The following is a 22,883-nucleotide window of genomic DNA, read 5'->3' on the forward strand; positions in this document are numbered from 1 at the left end:
AAATGCACAAAAAGTTGAGAAGGACATAGTAACACAGACCAGTGTGCAAAACAGATAACAAGAACAGGGTAACAGACAAGTGTTCCAGTGCGGCGGTGGAGACAAAACAGAAAGCAACCCGAAGGGCTGGCAGCTAGCCCTCCTTACAGATGAGGACCCCGGTCCTCCTTACAGACGAGGACTCCTGTCCTCCTACAGATGAGGACCTCCATCCTCCTTACAGATGAGGACCTCGTCCTCCAGGCGGGAGCAAGGGACGTCTCCTCAAGACCCCCAGTCGACGGCCCACCAGCGCATCCGCCTAAGCCAATATCAACCCAATACAGATTGGAATTCCTACAGGTAAAAGTACAGTTTAGAGCTCTCAGAAAATATGCACACAAAAGGTGGAAAAAGTTGAGTGCACTCACCACACGTGAAACCCTCCGGATGGGGTCCTGGGGGTTTCTCGGATCCCGGACAAGCCCCCAAATGTTGTGCCCAAGATTGTGAACCCGAGAAACCACCGAGGAGCCCACATTGATGCAAACACATGAGGGTTTATTTACAAGCTTGAGCTTGGGTCCAAGTGTACCCGACGCAGCAGAGCAGAGACTTGGGCCTGCGGTGTTATTTTCAGACCATGATGGGGGGAAGCATCTGCTCCTCTAACCTATCCAATGATGTCAGCACCAGATAGCTAGATAAAATCCCTTTCTGTAAACTGCCTTTCTACAAAAATCCCTTTCTGTGAAGATTGCCCTGATCTGTAGCTGAAGCCTGACCTGTTCACCTTGATTGGAATTGTTGGACCAGGCTGCAATAAAAAGAATCCAAATTCAAAATGATGTTAACAATAAAGAAATACATTTTCTTCCATAATGGAAGTACAGAGGTAGGTAGTATTCCAAGTTCAATCTGATCAATTGCTCAGTGATGTCATTAACACCATAGATTTTTCTTATGTTTTTCATGTTTTTATTTTCATGTTTACAATATTCAGTTCATTCCTTTTATGTCACAGTGGAGCTGCTTGTAATAATCGGGCCTTATATGTCTTAACTTGTGTCTGGCCAGTGGATGGAGATGGGAGAGAGGCTTACTTCTCTTGCCCATAAGCCCTGAATAAATGTCTCCTTACATTCCATTGGCTCAAATCACCTACCTATTGCTGAATTATTCACTGGCAAGGGAATTCTTGTGGAATGATCCTCTATGGCTCTAACCATCAGGTTAGAATCAGTGTTGAGAAGATAATGACAGTGTCCATTACAATCATTCTACCTTTTCATTCCTCTCTTCCTTCCCTGCTCTCAGCTTCTGTTCTAGCAAGGCTGGAACACATGGGAAGCTCTAAGGACTTTTCTGTTGGAGATCAGAGATGATCAAAATGGCTTCTACGCTTGTGGAATTTTATCTCCCCCTCTGGGCTTCCTAGACCTCCTCTCATACTAAGGTTAGAGATATTTGTGAGACATTTTAGGATTTCTGTGACTGCCTTTCCAAACCAACAGTCCCTTTCTCCCACCCTTATAAAGAGTTTTCGGTAAAGTAGGGTTCCAAGACAAGAAGAATTTCACAAGGCTGTGCATATTTTTAGAAACTCCTGTCTTTTTTATGACCATTCTTTTTTTTAGTAATAAATTTATTTTTTATTGGTGTTCAATTTGCCAACATACAGAATAACACCCAGCGCTCATCCCGTCAAGTGCCCCCCTCAGTGCCCGCCACCCAGTCACCCCCACCCCACGCCCTCCTCCCCTTCCACCACCCCTAGTTCATTTCCCAGAGTTAGGAGTCTTCCATGTTCTGTCTCCCTTTCTGATATTTCATACCCATTTCTTCTCCCTTCCCCTCTATTCCCTTTCACTATTATTTATATTCCCCAAATGAATGAGACCATATAATGTTTGTCCTTCTCCAATTGACTTATTTCACTCAGCATAATATCCTCCAATTCCATCCACGTCGAAGCAAATGGTAGGTGTTTTTCATTTCTAATGGCTGAGTAATATTCCATTGTATACGTAAACCACATCTTCTTTATCCATTCATATTTCGATGGACACCGAGGCTCCTTCCATAGTTTGGCTATTGTGGACATTGCTGCTAGAAACATTGGGGTGCAGGTGTCCTGGCGTTTCATTGCATCTGTATCTTTGGGGTAAATCCCCAACAGTGCAATTGCTGGGTCATAGGGCAGGTCTAATATTAACTCTTTGAGGAACCTCCACACAGTTTTCCAGAGGGGCTGCACCAGTTCACATTCCCACCAACAGTGTAAGAGGGTTCCCTTTTCTCCGCAGCCTCTCCAACATTTGTGGTTTCCTGCCTTGTTAATTTTCCCCATTCTCACTGGTGTGAGGTGGTGTCTCATTGTGGTTTTGATTTGTATTTCCCTGATGGCAAGTGATGCGGAGCATTTTCTCATGTGCGTGTTGGCCATGTCTATGTCTTCCTCTGTGAGATTTCTGTTCATGTCTTTTGCCCATTTCATGATTGGATTGTTTGTTTGTTTGGTGTTGAGTTTAATAAGTTCTTTATAGATCTTGGAAACTAGCCCTTTATCTGATATGTCATTTTCAAATATCTTCTCCCATTCTGTAGGTTGTCTTTTAGTTTTGTTGACTGTATCCTTTGCTGTGCAAAAGCTTCTTATCTTTATGAGGTCCCAATAGTTCACTTTTGCTTTTGTTTCTTTTGCCTTCATGGATGTATCTTGCAAGAAGTTACTGTGGCCGAGTTCAAAAAGGGTGTTGCCTGTGTTCTCCTCTAAGATTTTGATGGAATTTTGTCCATTCTTTCGTAGAATTGCTTCTTGTATATTTTTTCCTAGTATTAACTGATTTCCTAGTATTAACTCATATTAGTTGGCTTTGGAAGAGATTTTGAGAACTGCTTCACTTGAGCATTTTACCTCAAAATTCTGAAATTAAAAAAAATATTCTTGTAATATTAATTTATTGCATTTTGGTTAGTGGACATGACCTGTAAAATTTCAGATATTTGGAATCTAGACCGTCAACATGGTCTAAAAAATCATCATTAAAATAAAAAAATCTCCATGTGTACTATTAAATAACATGCACTCACTTCTATTATTGGTTATGCATGAGTAACTATATAATATATATCAAAATATTTATATAATTATATTGCATATTTTATATAATTTTATATAATATATAATTATATATAATTATATTGCATATTATATGTATTTTTTAGCTTATGAATTATATCATATCTGCCTCCCTATCCTTGGGGGGTGTGTATGTGTGTTATGTTTGTGTCTGTGTGTGCATATGTGTGCTTGATCTGTTTTAGAGTAAGAGATGTGTTAGACTCTCCACTTCCTCCCCTCTCAGATTCCAGGGACTTCAAGTACTTGGTCTAAGGGAGGGCAAAAGTTCTTACTTTTTCACTTAATTCACACTATAAAGCAGAACACTTTTCAGTCTATAGCATTTGTTATATTTATAGCACTTAACAATATTTTCTAAGAATAGTGGGCTTTGTGTAATTTTAAGATACATAATCATGATTTTTCTAAAATAAGGATACTTCCTTTCAAAGTAATAGACTCTTCACTCTGGAAAAATAAGTTTCTAGTAATCTTAAGTGGTTGTGCCTTTACTTAAGAGAAAACACAACAAAAATAAAATCTCCCTTCACATACGTATTAGTAACTTACAAATGTGAATTTTTCTTTTTCTTAGGTATACAAATTGTTTCTGAAAGGGAGCTAGCTCAGTTGGCTCAGGTTCGACCATTAGAATTCAGTTTTCATGAGCAATCAATCATCAAGGATTCTTTTAAAATGCTTGAGAAAAAAGTAGCAGAATATGAAATCCTCCAGGAATTTATGGTAAATATTTTGGTCTTAACAAAAGTCTACATGTGATTTTCCACATTACTAATAGAGGGTTTTTTTCTTTTCCTTTTAGATTGAGTACTTAGTTTTTCTTTTTAAATATTGTTTGTTTTTAAAGGAATAGGTATATATAGTAAAAAAAAAAAAAAGGTCAAGTAGTATAAAAGATTATAGAGTCTCATTTTATAAAAAGAGATTTAAAATCTCTTTTATAAAAAAATCTCTTTTATAAAAAGATCATAAAAAATGTCTCTTTTTTTTCTCTTGAGTTCCTAGATCACTGCCACTATGAAGTTTGTTGTATAAGGTCCAGAAAAGTGTTAGCATGTACTTTACTATTTTACCCTTTCTTTCCTTTTTTTTAGAGAAAAATATTTCACATAGGAAATAATTTTCCAAATTATTATCAGTACATATAGCTCTATTTCATTTTTTATCTCATTATTTTTAAGTGTTACATAGTATAATTAATTATATAGATGAAGACCTTCTTTTCTTTAAGTGGTTCCCTGTATTGATTGTTCTAGTCTTTGTTATTTATGAACAGCAGTTACCCCTCTTCATATGCCTATGCATATGTAGGAGTATTCTTTAGAACAAGTTACTAGAAAGACAACTAGCATTTCATCCTGTCTGGATCTTTGCTTATCTCTTATATGACAGATGATTCCTTTTTGTTGTATACTGACATTGATTTGAAAACAAAGGAATATATGTTTTAAAGCCTTTTTTATATTTATTTTTGGTGAACTGTTAGTTCTGATTCTTTGCCAAATTTTCCATTTATTCTTTTTCTTGTCAATTAATAATTTTATATAGTGAAGAAATTGTCTTTTTTGTATGTGCTGTATATGGAAATTTCCCCCCTTGTTTGTGCCACACACACATGTGCAGGCGCACACATACACATTTAGTAGGAAGAAATAGCTAATTTTTCATGGTCAGATATGACAGTCTTTTGGGACTCCAGGATTTTCCATATCCACTACATGCCCTTTTTACTCTAGGATCATAATAATTACTTCATGTCTTTTTCTAATATTTTGTGATTTTTTTAAAAAAAATGTGCAAATCTTTGATCCAGCTAGAATTTAATTTGTTAAAAGGTATCTGGTAGGGACCTGGCATTATATAGCTATCCTGTTGTCTCAAGATCCTCTTGAAATGCTCTTCAGTGATGTAAAAGGCCATTTTTATTATATACTGAAGTTTTAGATAAATTTTAACTTATTCTTGAACTTCTTCCATTGATTTTTTAAATTCATATACTGGTACCAAACTTTTTAAATTAGTATAACTTTATGTTCTCTTTTCTGATTGTGAAGACTAGTCTTCTCTCATTAGTCTTCTTTTACAGAATCGTTCTAGTTTTTCCAATAGATATTTTTCCAAGTTAATTTTATAATTGGCTTGAGTAACAAAGGTAAAAATCTTATCATATTATGCTATGGCTTAAAAATTTCACTGGCTTCTCATTCGCCATACCAATAGTTGCCAACACTTAGTTAAAGACTGGTGGTGCCAAGTTGGCTACCCAAGAGTTACTGAAAAACTTTTGAAAAGTACAGACTCTCAGGCTTTATCCACAAATATCCTAATAGTGTAGAACTGGATACGTCTCCACTTCTTTTATATATGAAACAAGGCCTTCCTAGGTAGTTTTAGTTTCGCTCTGGGCTAGGTCATGTTCTCTGTGCTGTTGTTACCATATTCACTGTTTCCGCAAGGGGAGATGTATGCCCCCATCCCTTTATTCCTGTCCTTTCCCCCTGGAGTGATACCTGCTCACCTCTGCTCTCCTTTTCTTCCACACACATACACTTTCATATGACTAACTTCATATGATGACTAGTGGTCATCAGCACTACCATTATACTCACATCTCTGTACATTGATCACACCTCTGACTGCTTTGATAACTCCTTAAGGATGGGGCCATTTTCAGATTCATCTTTTTATTCCAATCTAGAAAAATGCTTAGTATGTACTAAATGTTCAGTAAATGTTTACTGAATTCACATTTGGTAATGAAATTTTTTTGAAAGGAAGAATTCTTTAATTGGTATCCTAGCTGTAATTCTTTCATGGGGCAGGGAATAAATTGTGAGACTGGTTTTTGTTTATTTGTTTGTTTATATGTTTATATATTTTTCTGGATGTTATTTTTTTTGTTTACAAAATGGTAGATTAATGAATAGGTCCTAAGAAGTGAATGTACTATATTGGTTTTTTTTTTTTTATGAAAAGGAAAAACACTGAAGTTCAAGGGAAAAAGTACCTCCAGAGAGATTAACATTTTCTTATCAAGCAGCTTGTTGAATGACATCTCAACTATGATATATTTTATATAGTACTTTTTAATGGGATTCTGACTTCACTTATCATACAATACATTTAACATCGGGTCATGCCATATAGAGGTTTAAGAATCATGAACACTAAACAGGGCAGATTTTTTTCTTTTTCTTGTTATAGTAAATACATGACTTATATTTCTTACCTTTTAAAGACTTTAGATTTTAAGAGCCTACCTGGTGCGTTCAACTCTGGAAATGAACTACGCAACAGAGATAAAAACAGATATCGGGATATTCTTCCATGTAAGCTAAAAAATGATTATTTTCCTGTTTATGTTTGGAAAAGATAAAAAGTGGATTGTATGGCTTTCAGTACCAGCCTTGTGACTTGTGACCATGATGAAGAGCTCTGGTAGCTAGTAATGGGTAGCCTAGGCATATTCTTGAACATCCTAGAATACATGATGAATTTCAAGTATTCCATTTCAGGTACTTCTTCCAGCAACTATCATAGGTTTATTTATAGAAGTCCTTCAGACTCATCCTTATTCACCTTCTACATCTCAGGCCAGGAACCATCTAAAATATTAAGCCTAATAGTCTGAGACATCTGTCACTATTGGTAATCCAAGCCTTGATTTGTTTTGTCTAGACACTCAAATACAATGGAACTATTTATATCCTTTGTCCTGGGCAATAAAGCTGCCAGTCTGCCCTCCAACAGAAGGCTGCTCTTTGTTTGTCTCTAAGGGCCCTGTGTTTGGTGAAGCTAGTGTCCCTCACCTCCCTACTCACATGATTTCTCTATCTCAGGCCATCCAAAGAGCAGAAACAAAATACAGCACATTTTCAATCTTAGGAAATCGCATTCTATGCCTCACATTCCTTTCAAAATAAAAAATTTTCTAAGTACTTTACCCTTCTTCCTCCTCCATCTTGACCTTCCTCCTTTATTCTCTCACTTATTTAATATAGCCACCCCATTGTCCAAGCCAAAAAACTTTGAGTCACCTGCAATATTTAAAAGTGGTCATAAAGTCCTTTTGAGTCTACTTCCTTAATACCTCCAATTGCACAGGTAGGGACAGGAATTATATAATTGGGACCTTTGATCTCTCAGAGTAGCACCAAATTGTTGGCATTATCTCTTAAAATGTCTATAATAGTGGTTCATTACTGTGATTTCAGAAATATTCATCAAGGTTCTTGTTCCCACAGAAGATAGCAGAATAAATTATTTTAGTTATCTGGGAAGATACTCATTACTTTTATAATTATAAAGTCGTGCTTTACCATGGTAATAGCAGAGAGCCAAATAAAAGCTTTGAAGGGATTTGTACGTTAGGAAAATCATTTCAGTTGCTGCTGTGAGTAGATGGGCATGGAGGCAGTGACACAGACAGACCAGCTGAGAGATGAAACAGGCTTGATCTAAGTTAGCAGCAGTGGGAACTGAGAGATGGGGAGGGTTCTGGAGGTATTAACATGATTCAGATTTCAGTAATCACAATATATTAACTGTGAGTAATTGCATAAAGTACAAACTTCACATCTAATTCTTGGTCTGCAAATTACTATGTTAATAACAGATGCTCATCACGATCACTGACTAATCATGTCACTTTTTTTCTTTTTTCTTTTTTTACTTCTTTTAAAATATGTCTGCAGTTGGTACTATGCACCTGTTATTCAGCTCATGCAGATACCAAAGCATGTAGTTGTGTCACCTCCTTATTTTTCAGTGATAAGTCTATATCACATTTTACAAAAATGGATTATCAAAAGTTGATTTGTCAACAGAGATAAAATTGAAGCAAAGAAAGTAAAAGTGAAATAAGTCAGTTGGAGAAGGACAAACATTATATGGTCTCATTCATTTGGGGAATATAAATAATAGTGAAAGGGAATAGAAGGGAAGGGAGAAGAAATGGGTAGGAAATATCAGAAAGGGAGACAGAACATGGAAGACTCCTAACTCTGGGAACGAACTAGGGGTGGTGGAAGGGGAGGAGGGCGGGGGGTGGGGGGTGACTGGGTGATGGGCACTGAGGGGGGCACTTGATGGGATGAGCACTGGGTGTTATTCTGTATGTTGGCAAATTGAACACCAATAAAAAATAAATTTATTATTTAAAAAAGAAAATAAAAGTAGTAATACTGGGAGTGAAATCCTAATTGAATGTGAATAGTGTTATAGAAAAAAATAGCTTGCCCTGGAAAAGGTTGCTGAACAATCATAGTTTGTCTAATTGATTATTAAAATCTTTTGTATGGCTTCAGCTTGCATGGTCATATTTATGGCCCTATGCTACTATGCAAGGCAAGAATGTATCTCATTATGTAGTCTGGAGATTTTTAGATATAAAGACAACATCTTGCATTTCTATAGTGCTTTACAATTTGCAAAGCATTTTAAAATGCATAATCATATATATTCTTCCTAAAATATCTCTGAAGTAGACTATTGGATTCCATAATTCCTACTTCACAGAAGAGTGAATAAGCCCTGAGTTAAAAGGTGTTTTGAAGGTGAATGAATGAGTGGGGCCATACCACAAGTCATATTCTCTGATTTGTGGCCTAATACTTTTTCTGTTACTTGTCTCTGGGTCAGGATCTACTCAGAACTAACTAATAATGATAGTAACTTAAATTTCTACTAGTTCTCCACTTTACAGAGCATGTTTAAACATATTGAGTGCTGTCTAGAGTCATGCAAGGAAGGCAGTGCAGATGATAATATCTGAATTTAAGGATGCAAGTGATGAGGAAAGGATAATTTTAACAAATGGTTCTGGGCAATTGCTTATTCATATGTTAAAAATGAACTGTACTCTTATCTCATACCTTATATAAAAATTAACTCAAAATAGATCATAGGCCCAATTTTAGTTAAAACCATAAAACTTCTGAAGAATACTTGAAGAAAGTATTGAGAAATACTTGAGAAAAATCCTTGAATTTGGCATAATTTTTCTGAATAGGACACAAAAACCCTAAACTGTAAAAGAAAAAAACACATTACACTTTGATTTAAATAAAAAACTGCTCTTCAAAGTATACTCTTAGGAAAATGAAAAGGCAAGCAACAGACTGGGAGAAAAACACATTCAAAACATTTATCTGACAAAGGATTTGTATTTAGTATATCTAAAGAATTTCTATACCTCAATAAGAGGACAAAAAAACCCAACAATAAGTGAACAGATTTGAGTGGCTACTTCAAAGAAGATATATGGGTGACAAATATGTGAAAAGATGCTCAATATTCTTAATCATTAGGAAAGCACACATTAAAACTTTAATAAGATACATTTCACACCAGTTACAGAAGGGTTTAACTTATAGTGTTAAGCATATGATTCAACATTTCTACTCCTCTGTATTTACCTGAGAGAAATTGAAGCATGTATCTACATATAGACATCCATAGGAATAATACTCATATCAGTTTTATTTGCAAAAGGAAAAACCTGAAAACAACCTAGTATCCATCAACAGGAGAGTGAATAAACAAATCTGGTATGTCCATTCAGCAGGTACTACTCAGCTCTAAAAAACAGTAAACTAATGATATATGTAGCAACATAGATGAATCTCAAAATAATTATGTGGAGTAAAAAAAGCCAATCAAAAGGGTGTATACTGTACATTGTATACTGAATTGTTTTCCCTCAAAATTCATGTATTAAAATCTTAACCCATAGTACCTCTGAATGTGACTGTTCTTGGAGATAGGGCCTTTAATTTCAGCCTGATTAGATTTCAATTCTGCAGTAACAGTCTCTAGACTCCTTTACGATTTTTCCCAGAGCCAACAGTAGCTTTATAATTCTACTTCTAATTGAATTTCTGATATAATATTAAAATCCATATTCTGTAACTCTGTGGCAGAGAGTATTGTTTCTGGTTCTTTCTTTTGTTGTGAGTTCTTACTTCTAGTCATTTTGTGCAGTGCAGTGTGGCTGTATGAGTGGGCTGAGTCAAAAATATCAACCATGACCTAAGTAAAATACACCCCAGATGATTCTGAAGAGGTCAGAGGCCAGAAAATAAAAGAAAAAGAACAGAACAAAATAAAACAAAAGGACCACTTAAAGTGAAAAAAAAAAAACTTTAAAACAAAGTAGTAAAAATAAAACCCCAAAAACCAAAAACAAAGAAGAAAAAAGGAAAAGAAAAAAATGTAAAGAAAAGAGGAAAAATAGAAAGGGGGGGGGCGGATGGTGGTGGTGACGAAGTTGTAGTGGAGGGAGAATGTAGTCTACCTGAGGGGCCTAGAGAGTGATCCTCTTGGTTCTGAGTGTATTTTGTTCTCTATGTTAGAAGATGTTCAGTCCCAAATTTATATAAACCAGCAACTTAGATAAAGCCCCAACACTGACCACCAAAACATAAAGAAGATAAGAGAGGGGGGCAGAATGAGAAGGAAGAGAGAATATAATCTCACAGAATGAACCAACAAGGTGTTCCACTTGGTTCTGGTTGTATGTTGGTTGTGCATTAGAAAGTACTAACTTCCATTATTGTAAAACAAAATGAGGCAGAAAAAAAAAAGCCCATATCTTGTATATCTATAAAAATTAAATTGAATACATTGAAGGGAATCCAGAAGTGGAAAATATATCTAAGACATGTAATTGTAGAAATATGAAAGTCAGAAAGGAAAAGATTTAAAAATGAAGAGGTGGTAAAATATTGTTGTTAAGGTGGGAAAAAGAAAAAATATTGGATATTTTTAGTCTGATATAAAAACGAGTTGTAATGGAAAAAGAAAGAAAAAAAGGGACCCTTTAGTCTGTATACTATTTTCCCACAGACCTGGAGCTTTCCAGCGCTGCTTGGTCAAGAACTTGCTCTTCCCCTGTCCTTCCAGCTGGTCTTCTGGGGGAGGGGCCAGCTGTGCTGATTCTCAGGTGTGTACCTGGGGATATACCCCGCCCCCCACCAGGTGCCAGGCTCAGTGGGAGCTATTTATCCCCATGAGGCCTCTGTTCCATGGCACTGCCCCCCTCCCCCTGCCCGCCCAACGGCTAGGCACAAGGTGACACAAGGAGGAACAACACTGGTGGCAGCCAGCTCTCCAGCCCTGGAGTCAGCTCCCTGCAGTAACAACCACAGTCTGGCCTAGATGCTCCTGGGGCAGATGTACTGACCTGCACAGCTGGGGGAACCTGGTGGCAAGAGAGTCCTTGCTGTCCTGTGCCCTCACTGCCTCCACCTATCCTGCGGGGAGCACAGGATCCTGGGCTGTGTCTTCCTGGAATCCTGGGATCCCGGGCCTCTACTGCTGGAATCTGCTCCCGGGTCCATGACTCCCGAAGGCAGCAGGGCACAGACCCCTCCACCCGGAGCCCCCGTCTGACCTACTGGCTTCTCCCTGAGGCCCCACTGGCTGCACGCTTTAGCCCTTTACCAAGATGGGTCCGTGGTGTGAGGTGCACTTTACCCTGGGGCGCACTTCCTCTATTAGTGACCCTGGGTATCTGGAGGCTTCCCTGCCCCTCCTGCGGTTCTGCCCAGTTTTCCTACTGAGCACTTTTCCGTCTGGGAAGAATCTGGTGCAGATTTTTAAAGTTCCCCCTTCTCTGGGGCCAGGCGTTTCTGTCCCAGAGGGTCTCAACAACCGGCCTTAGCCTGGCTCCTTGCAGGGCTCCACTTGATTCTTTTTTATTTTTTTCTGCCTCCTACCTTGTTGGCAGTAGAAATCCTTCTCTCTGTAGTGTTCCAGCTGTTCTTTCTATAAGTCTCTGGTTGAATTCCTAGGTGTTCAGGATGTTTTGAAAGTTAGTTGGTGAGGCTGGATGAGTTGAGGACCCTACTCATCTGCCGTCTTGCCCTGCTCCCAGGAGTCAGATTGAGATAGGGCCTTTAAAGAGGTAATTAAAACAAAATGAGGCTCTTTGGGTGTTCCCTAATGCAATCTTGACTGAAGAGGAGTTAGGACACTCCAAAGACACCAGGAATGTATGAGGACAGAACAATGTGAGCCCACATGAGGACACTACAAAAGGCAGGCCTGGTTAAGCCAAGGGGAGGCCATATAAGAAACCAATTCTGCTGACGCCTGGATCTTGGACATCTAGCCTCCAGAACTGTGAAAATAAATGTCTGTTATTTAAGCTACCCAGCCTGTGGTATCGATCAGACTGATATACTGTATCACACCATTTACATAAAATTCTAGAAAATTCATAGTAATTCATAGTTCATCATTTGTTGCTTTGAGGGCAGGAGTAGAGCAAGTAGGATAGATTACTAAAGGGCATGAGAACATTGTAGCAGTGATGGAGGTATTTGGTTATCTCTCTGATAGTATTGGTTTCATGGGTGTGCATGTATGACAATTATACCTCAATACACTTTAAAAAGATAGTGAGTGCAAAAGATGTATTACACTTTTAATATTTTGTACAGTTTACCATTATATACATAGCTGGAAAAATACCGGCTATCTAAGGGAGAGATTTAACAAGTATCCATGTGCCATACATTAGTGAGCTCACTGCATGTTTTTTTTTTTTAACATTTATTTGAGAGAGAGTGGGGGAGGGGAGGGACAGAGGCAGAAGGAGAGAGGGAACCTCCAGAAGACTCTCCAGTGAGCATGGAGCCCAAAGTGGGACTCAGTCTCATGATCCTGAGATCATGACCTGAGCCAAAATTAAGTCAGACACCCAACCGAGTGAGCCACCAGGCACCCCTCTATGTTTGTTACTATTACTACCAACATCACTACCACCAGTAGTAGTAGTAGTAATATGTTTGTATGTTCTCAGGGCTTATCTAAGTCCTTCACAGTAACTCATTTAATTCTCACCACAATGCTATGATATCCATACTAACAGTATCTTTGTTTTACAAAAAGTCTAACATAAATTACCTTCCCCATAGTCACACTGCAAATAAGAGAGGTCTGGCATTCAAACTTAGGTTTAACCACTATGAAATAGTGCTTCTCTATATTTTTCTAGATTACAAAAAGATTTTATTGTGCTGTATGTTATTTTCTATTTCAAGAACCATTTTTAGCACTTAAATGATAGATTCTCAGTCATTCTTTATATAGATATAAAACTATGTTTTGCAAAGCTTGTTACTCTGTACACTTTTTCTTTCTTTCCCTTTTCCCTTAATTTGAGGTCTCTGTTCTGATTCATTAGTTGTTTGGTTAAAGATAGGCTATATAGTTGATATAGTTGCCTCAAATTCAATCTGCATCTCTCTCTCTCTCACCCTCTCTCTCACATGTGCATGCATTCTCTCCCTTTTTTCCCTGACAAGTGAATATCTTTGTTTATTTTATAATTGTGGGATTCCAGTCCTTTTCTCTAAGTTTTTCTGAGTGTTAATTCATTGTCCTCCAGCTTCTAGTGTTTTAGGTGAGAAATATAATGATAATGTCATCTTATTCTATAAGAAACATATTCTTTCATTCTGAAACCTGATAACATTTTAATTTTTTCCTGAAGCTTAGGAACCTTACTATGTATATTTCATTTCATTGGTCTTACCTAGAATCCATAGAGCCTTTTAATCTGAAGACTCAGTCTTCCATTAGCTATAGGAAAGCTTGTTCAGTTATTTAGTAATTGTTCTTCCTTTCCCTGCTCCATTTTTCTTCTTCTGGAGCTCCTATGATTTATAGGGCTAGCCTCTTGGATCTGTCTTCTAAGGCTTTCATCTTTTCTCTAATTATTTCTTTACTTTTGCCTCTTTGTAGTTTTGCACATACTTCCCCCCCCCCCCCCGTCTAGTTTTTTATTGTTTTTTTTTTTTCACTTGGTCTTCTAGGGAACTAAATTAAGTTTCAAGAAAGATCTTCCTCCTTCAAATCATCTACTAAAATTTATAGCTTGTGTGATGCTTACTCTTACATGTCAACTTGGCTAGGCTACACTACCCAGATATTTGGTCAAACACTGGTCTAGATGTTGCTGTAAAGGTATTTGTAGATATATTTAACATTAAAATCCATGGACTTTGAGTAGTTCAGGTTACTCTCTATAATATGGATGAACTTCATCCAATCAATTGAAGGCCTTAAGAGAAAAAGATTAAGGTCTTCCAAGAAAGAAGCCATTTTGTCGCCAGATTGTCTTTGGACTCAGGACTGTAACATCAATTCTTGGCTGGATTCTCCAGCCTAACAGCCTACCCTGCAAATTTCAGACTGGCTAGTCCCCACAGTCATGGGAACCAACTCCTTAAAATAAATCTCTCACTGTATATATATATATATATATATATATATATATATATATGTGTGTGTGTGTGTGTGTGTGTGTGTGTGTGTAGCCTATTGATTCTGCTTCTCTGAGAACACTGACCAATACAAATTTTGGTACCAAGAGTGATTCTACAGGAACAGAATCTTAAGGATGAGTTTTATGAATTGGTTTCCTACTCTGATAAAACTTAAGGGCATTAATGACTCTATTTCCAATAGTAGAGCAATGGTAATCCATGGTGTGATAATGGCAATACAAATACACAGAATCTCACCACCGGGTATTCCTTCTCAAATACTTATAAGAAGCAAGGTTTGGATGACTCTATATTCCATACCTTAGAACATTTTTGTCAAACTAACAAGTATAATGAGATTGGCTGGTTAATTCTAATTGTGCTAGTCAAAGTAGGAAAGTAAAGAATGATCTCAGGGATTTGAATTTCCAGCCCAAGCACCACATAAATGACCTAAAAGTTTTCATGTTTTCCTTGAAAGAAACCTTTATCTCCTATAGCCATGGAGCTGAGACTGTTCAAAATCAAACCCACAGTCTCATCCTGTAAATGCCTGCCTTACTATGTAAGTCAAATTCCCCACTTTGCAAGGTGTTTGCTGTTAAAGGGAGGGCATTGATTGAGAAGGACTGGGTTTCTGAAAATTAGAATGGAAACATATGGGAAGATCCTGATGAAGATGGGCACATCAAACCCCTGAACACTGAAGCTCTTCTTTGCCATTTCTTACTGACACTGACACTAATCTGACAGTAGTTCCAGGAGACCAAAAGTGTCACTCTGATCCACCAGTAAGGGTAATGATTATAGAAGTCAGATAAGCAATGGAGTTTTAGCTTGGGTCCATTTCACAGGTCCAGTGGATTTTGACCCACTGTGGTTATTTCTACAGTTCTGGAATAGACATATTCAGCAACTGGCAGAATCCCCACACAGGTGTCTGACCTGTGGAGGATGGCCAGTTATGGTGGTGAGGTCAAAGTAGAAGCCTGTAGATATGCTCCTATCTGGGATAATAGTAAAGCAGACACAATACTGGATTCCTGAGAGAATGCAGAGATTAGTGTCCCCATCAAGAATTGGAAAAGTGCAAGTGTGGTGAGTACCACCACATTCCCATTCATCTCAGTTATTTCACCTGTGGAGAAAACAAATGGATCTTGGAGGATGACAGTAGATTATTATAAACTTAAGCAGGTGGTGACTATAACCTGTTCCAGATGTGATTTCATTGCTTTAGAAAATCAGTACATCCCCTTGTACCTAGTGTATATTATCTGGCAAGTGCTTTTTCTCCATGTAAAGACCACCAGAAGCAGCTTGTTTTCAGCAGGCCAGGCCAGTGGTATACCTCCACTGCCCTATCTCAGGAATAGATCCATTCTCTAGACCTATATATCATATATTTCCCAGGGATCTTGATTACCTTTCCCTTACTTAAGACATCACACTGGTCCACTTTATTGATGGCATTATGCTGATTGAATCTAGGGAATAAGAAGTAGCAATTAACTTATCCATACTTACCAATAAGACATTTGTGAGTCACAGGGGAAAATTAGCCCAACAAAAATTCTACCTCATTGAAATTTCTAGAGGTTCAATGGTGTGGGGAATGCCAAAATAATCCCTTCTAAGGAGAAGGATAAGATGTTGCATCTGACTCCTCCTATAGCCCAAAGACGTACAATGCCTAATGACCTCTTTGGACTTTGGAGACAACATATTCCTCATTTCAGTGTGTTACCCTGGCTCATTTTACTAAGGCTAGTTTGAGTGAGGCCCAGAACAAAAAAAAGCTTTACAGCAAGTCCATGGTGCTGTGCAAGTTGCTCTGCCACTTGGACCATATGATCCAGTAGATACAATGTCAGTGGTATCTAGGGATACCGTTTGGAACCTGTGGCAGGCCCCTACAAGTGAATGAATCATAGCTCATGCCATGGGCTTTTAGAACAAACCCCTGCCAATCTCTGTATTACTACTCTAATTTTAAGGAACAGTTTTTGCCCTTCTATGAGGTAGTATTAGAGACTGGACATTTAACCATAGGCCATCAAACAAGAAAGTAAACTGTGGACAGCAGCATTCTGTCATAAAATGCAAGTGGTATATACAATGTTGGGTTTGAAGAGAATTTGAGAGCACAAGTAAGTTAGATGAAGGAGCCAAAATGTGCATGGTCCCCTTTCCTGCTGCATTACCTTCTCTCTTCCAGCCTGAATCTGTGGCCTCAAGAGGAGTTCCCTATTATTAGTTGACCAAGAAAGAGAAAACTATGATGTGTTTTACAGATGGTTTTGCACCGTATGCAGGCACCACTCAGAAACAGACAGCAGGAACACTGCAGCCTTTTGGAGGGGACATCCCCAAAAGACAGTGATGAAGGGAAATCTTCCTAGTTGGTAGAACTTTGAGCAGTATACTTGATTGTCCATTTTACTTAGAAGGAGAAAATTGCTTAGAAGGAGCAGATTTGCCAGAGGTGCAAATCTGTGCTAATTCAGGGACTGTGGCCAATGGCTTAGCTGGGTGGTCAGGGACTTGGAAGGAACATGATTGAAAAGTTGGTTACAAGGAGGTTTGAAGAAGAGGTGTGTTGATAGACCTCTCTGAATGAGCAAAAAACATGAACATATTTGTGCCATATGGCCATGCTCACTGAAAGGTGACTCAAGGAGAGGATTTTAATAATCAGGTGGATAGAATGATCCATTCTGTACATACCAGTCAGTCTCTTTCCCAGCCAATCCTGTCATTACCCAATGGATTAATGACCAAAGTGGATGTGCTAGTGGGAATAGAAGTTATGAATAAATAGGCTCAGCAACATGAACTTCTAGTCCCCCAGATTGACTTTGCTATGGTCACTGCTGGGGGCCCAGTTTGCCAGCTGCAGACCTCAATGCTGAGGCCCCAGCATGGCACTACTTCCCTGGGGGTTCAACCAATACCTGACAGCAGATTGATTATATTGAACTACTGCTATAATAGAAGGAACAGTGCTTTTTTCAGTACTTTTTTTTTTCAGAATGGACACAATGTGGATTTGCATCCCTTGCATGCAGTACTTCTACCAAATCTACCATCCATGGACCCACAGAATGCTTTATGTAACATCATTAGTCCACACAGCATTGCTTGTGTCCAAGGAGCTCACCTTGAGGCAAATGATTTGTGACAGTGGGCTCATGCTCATGGAATTCACTGGTCTTAACACATTCCTCATCCTCCTGAAGCAGCTGGCCATGAAATGGCTTCTTCTTCAAAGACTCAGTTACAGTGCCAGCTAGGTGGCGGTATCTCAAAGGGCTGGGGCAGTGTTCTCTCGGAGGTTGTATATGCTCCAAATTAGCATCCAGTATATGTTGCTATTTCTGCCATAGCCAGGATTCAGGAATCGAGGACTGGAAATGGGAGTGGTGCAACTCATTAAGCTAGTGATATAGTAGCAAACTTTTGCTTCCTGTGTCTATGACCTTATGCTTTGCTAGTCTTGAGGTCTTAGTGGCTGTCTTCAATAATGTTGTCTGGTATTTGATGTGGTCTTTCCATCTTCAAACTTGAGTCTTCCTTGAGGGGCATCAGTTGATGGACTTAGTTGTAGACTGTGGAGTCTAGAAGAATTGCTGTATAATATGGAGCATACTACTTAGCCATTTTGAATAAAGATTTCACATCTGAAAAGAAAGAATAATGTAATTCATTCAAAGGATTGTTTTTAAGTTCAGATGAGGTGATATATATATACAGAGTGCATAAATACTGCTTGGACCTGGCGTGCATATTTGCACTGAATTCTACAGTTGTGTCTTCTCTTGGGGAACCTTTCTCCTATGATCACTTGAGTTATTTCTTTTCTGCTGTGTATTCCATAGCTTGCTTCTGAAATTATTTTTTTTTGTATTTTCTTTACATGTTCTGTACCCTTTAACATTCTAATCATTATCATCATGTTTTTCATCTTTTTTTTTTTTTTCTGAGTTCTGGGAAAATTCCTAAGCCATTTTTCTAAATCACTGATTTTTTTCCATACACTTCTCATTTTAGACGTTTTAATTGAGTCATTGTGGATTTTATTTGAAAGCAAGCTTTTTTTATTGCCTTAATGTTTACTTTATTAGGATTCATTTCAGTGCAAAGCAACTATGTTGCATATTTAAAAATGTTAACAATTATAAGCAACTCAGAAAGGATTCTTCTTCTTCTATATCCTAGATTAAATTGTATCCTCCAAAAGAACATACCTTGAAGTTGTAGACCTTAGGACTTAAGAAAGTGACCTTATTTAGGAATGGGGCACTACAGTTGTAATTAGTAAAGATGAGATGATGATGGGGTGGGTAGCTCCTAATTCAACTGACTGGTGTGCTTGTAATAAGATAGTCAGATGGAGACATGGAGGGCTTCGTGGGAGGGTGGAGGCACCCACCTCCCACGATGATGGCCTGCCTCTATAAACCACCAAATGGGAACCCCAAATTTTGTCCTCAAATTTCTCACAGCCACGGAGAAGCAAGGATTTCTCTGCAGGTTCCAGACAGAACGTCGTATGGAAGGCCCTACAAACTTTTGAACTGTATATGAACAGGAGAAATTCATTTCTAAAGTTTTAAGCCACCTAATTTGTGGTGCTTTGTATGGCACACAATAGATCCAAAAATCAATAAATAGATTTGGGAAAGTCACTAATAAGTGGAATGCAACTGAACAATGAAATTATTTCTCAATTATAAAATTGAAAGCAAGCTTTTATTATTCTATATTGTTTAATTTTCACACATTTTGTCTCTGTTTACATATAAAAATGCTGTTCTGCTATAAAGTAGTATATATTCACTACAAAAATTTAGATAATAAAATAGTCACTATTAACATTTTGGTGAATACTTGCCAGGTTTATTATTATTATTATTATTATTATTATTACTATTATTATATGTTTATATATGACATATATGTATGATTTGTATATATGATGGAAGATTGCACTATAATATTTTTGTTATCTCCTGTATAATTTAAAAATATAATGTATCAATAACTGTAGATATGTTATTCTTTTATAATAAAATAATGTTCTCATATTTCATTTTTAAAATATTTTATTTATTTATTTGACAGAGAGAGAGAGAGAGAGAGAGAGAGAGCAAGCCAGCAAGAGAGCACAAGTAGAGGGAGAGGAAGAGGGAGAAGTAGGCTCCCCACTGAGCAGGGAACCTGACACAGGGCTCAGTCCCAGGACCCTGGGATCATACTTAAGCCAAAGGCAGATGCTTAACTGAGTGAGCCACCCAGGCACTCCCCATATTTCATTTTAAATAAAAATAGAAGTTTTTAAAAAATATTCTTCCCTCATAGAAAGGAGAATATTTGCTATGATTTTTAAAAATTGTCTCTGTTTTTATGAACTACTGGCTATCTTTATATATTTAGTGATTGTTTTTCCAATTTATTCATATTTACAAGGGGAAGTTTATGTTTACTATGTTGGGATCTGAGAAGGGTTCGTCAGAAATTGTATAAGGTCCTGTTCAGTTATCTTTGTTATACCCTATTGGCCAGATAAGTGGTCCTCTTGAGTAGTAGGGAGGGGCTATTAGTGAGACTGCTGCATGGCAGGAAAGCTCTATCCTTTGCTGAAGGCATTTATTATCTCTGTGGGAGCAGTGTTTGAGCCACAGGTCCAGCTGTCTATGTAAAATGAAGAAAGAGCTCCAGGGCCAGTGAACTTTATAAGTAGGCCAAGTAGCAGGCATCCTTTTTCATATTTGTTGCAGGAGTCCATGTTAGGTAATTTCCATGTTACTTGGAGCATATCCCCTCCATAGCAACATTTTGCCAACTTTGCTTTGATTAGCATGCTGCTTCACCCAGTGAATGCTGAGGATGGACATAAAAGTTGGCTGCCATATATTTTGGGCATTGGTAGAATTCCATTAATCCTAGAGTTTGTGTCTGATCAACTATCATGGTTGATTTTTTCTTATTCTGGGCTCTACTGCTCTGGGCTTGCAGGTTCTCTGCAATTGTAGGAGAATAGCATTCACTTGCTCCCTCAGATGACTCCTCCTTTGCTGTGTTCAGTTGCAGACTAGTAGGTAACTCCCTTGGCCTAATCCTATCTGTGCCATACCTAACAGAAATCTCCCAAAGTGTCTGGACACTGATGGCATCCTTCTCTGATCAGTAGAAAAAGATGGAAACAAATAATACTCCTCATTGTATATTTTGTAGGTCATGCCAATAGGTTTGGAAGAGGGAAGAATTTAAATTCATGGACTCATATAACTCCTCCTATGCCATCTTCTCAACTGGTCAAAGAGAGAAATGGATTTACCAGTGTGGAATATGTTCATGAATCCAGGGTGTATTGTATCTCCTACTTTTCCTTTATCAACCAGATATTTCTGTTTTTATGATAGATGATTCAACACGCGTTCCTCTTGGAGAAAACAAGGACTACATCAATGCTAGCTATATTAGAATAGTCAATTCTGGAGAAGAATATTTTTATATTGCTTCTCAAGGACCACTGCCAAGTACTACAGATGACTTTTGGCAAATGGTTTTAGAGAATAACTCTAATGTTATTGTCATGATAACCAGAGAGATAGAAGGTGGAGTTATCAAATGCCACCATTACTGGCCCATTTCTATGAAGAAGCCTTTGGAATTGAAAAACTATCGTGTCTTCCTGGAGAACTACCAGATACTTCAATATTTCATCATCCGAATACTTCAAGTTGTGAGGAAGTCTGTAAGTTTTTAAAAAATCAGTATGAGATATATATTTCATTAGATAAGCCACACGTCAGGATGAGAAGTTAGGATTAGGATGTGTTATAGACTGGGGGTACTTTTTGAGTAACTTGCTTTTATTTCTCCCTGGTACCAGAAGCTAAGACACCACTGTGTCTGTTTCTGCTTTACCAAACTCTGACTGGAGAAATGAAAAACCTAAATAGAAGAGTTGGGGTGGGAAGCATCAGTACTAGAAGTTTCCTAATCCTGGGATGTCCTTTGGCTGCTTCTGCTGAGTGTGAGAGATATGTATTGAGTCTTTAAGGTATACTTCTAACCACTGTGCCAGGCACTCACTACCTTACCAACTAGTGGAGATTTGGGTATGCTTACTGATACATCCAGTTACTGTGCTCCATGGTAATGTGGGATACTTTTAGGGCCTGGAATATAAGTACGTAGCTTCACTTAGGGTTTGGGGGAAGGTTTGTTGGAGGACGGAACATCTTGGTGGAGAACTACCCAAATGAGAAAGATGGAAAGAAAAAGCAAGTAATAAAATTCAAAATATCATGGGATATGGATAGAAAATTATAGGCAGTTAAGTGTTTCAGGAATGTAAAAGTTTAATGTCAGGGAATAATGAGAGGGGATACGAGGCTATAGAAAGTAAGCAGAGACCAATCAAAATGTAAAATATCTTGGATTTTGGTTAAGGAGTACAAACTTTATCATGAAGATAATTGGGAGACATTGAAGAATTTCCATAAGCAGGTGCCATGATCAACCAGGGCAGTTGACATTGAGATGGAAAGCAGAGACTTTAGTATCTTTTTATATAAAGTTGGCAGACATTTGTGTGACTTGTGACTTTTTTTATGACTTGTGACTTATAAGTGACCAGAAGGAGTGGTCAAAATTAAGCTATCCAATACAACAGCCACATGTGGCTATTTAAGCTTAAATTTAAATTATTTAAACTTAAATGAAACAACAAATTCAGTGTCTTACTTGCAGTAGCCACATTTCTAGTGTTTAGTTACATGTCACTAGTGGCTATCACATTGGGCAGCACCGATGTAGAACGTTTGCATCATTGTAAAAAGTTCTGTTGGGAAGTGTTGATCTAGAATAACTCATAGCTTTTTTTTTTAAGATTTTATTTCATTTATTCATGATAGACACAGAGAGTGAGAGAGAGGCAGAGACACAGGCAGAGGGAGAAGCAGGCAGAGGGAGAAGCAGGTCCCATGCACGGACCCGATCCCGGGTCCCCAGGATCACACCCCGGGCTGCAGGCGGCACTAAACCGCTGCGCCACGGGCAGCCCGGGCTGCCCTCATAACTTTAATAGATTCAAAAATAGAAAAGAAATGGCTTACAGGAGAAGGTGATGAGTGACATTACTCTAAGTGGATTTTATTAGTAGGCAGGTGATACATGTGTTCAACAGGAATAAAAGGAATGGGAGTTAAACAGGAAGCCTGACTGATGAGTCATCACCAAAGAAGTTGATTGGAGTCCAAACAGTAACTGGGAAAAGAATTGCTGGAAATGCTGAAGTTGGAACCCATAAATTTTCTATAGCAATAAAATAAATATGTACCTACATGATGATTTTCTTCCCAGCAGCCTAAGTATGGGGCTCCTGAGCACAGGCTCATGGACTGACCCAGGGTGGGATGTTGTCCACTACGTGTGCTAAAATTCAAAGGATGTAAAGAGTTAACAATTTGGTAGGA

The 22,883-nt window shown here is 38.0% G+C and overlaps 1 protein-coding gene across 1 annotated transcript in view; it reads left to right on the top strand.

The window, feature by feature from the left end:
• Positions 1 to 22,883, top strand: part of PTPN20 (protein tyrosine phosphatase non-receptor type 20) — a 133,517-nt gene that overhangs the window by 99,858 nt on the left and 10,776 nt on the right. Inside the window, exons 6-8 of the mRNA XM_041731215.1 lie at positions 3,699 to 3,847; positions 6,363 to 6,453; positions 20,823 to 21,157. Of these exons, the coding sequence (XP_041587149.1) occupies positions 3,699 to 3,847; positions 6,363 to 6,453; positions 20,823 to 21,157 (575 nt within the window). The remainder of the gene's footprint in view (positions 1 to 3,698; positions 3,848 to 6,362; positions 6,454 to 20,822; positions 21,158 to 22,883) is intronic.

This window comes from Vulpes lagopus, chromosome 2, assembly GCF_018345385.1.
Source record: "Vulpes lagopus strain Blue_001 chromosome 2, ASM1834538v1, whole genome shotgun sequence".
NCBI lineage: Eukaryota > Metazoa > Chordata > Mammalia > Carnivora > Canidae > Vulpes > Vulpes lagopus.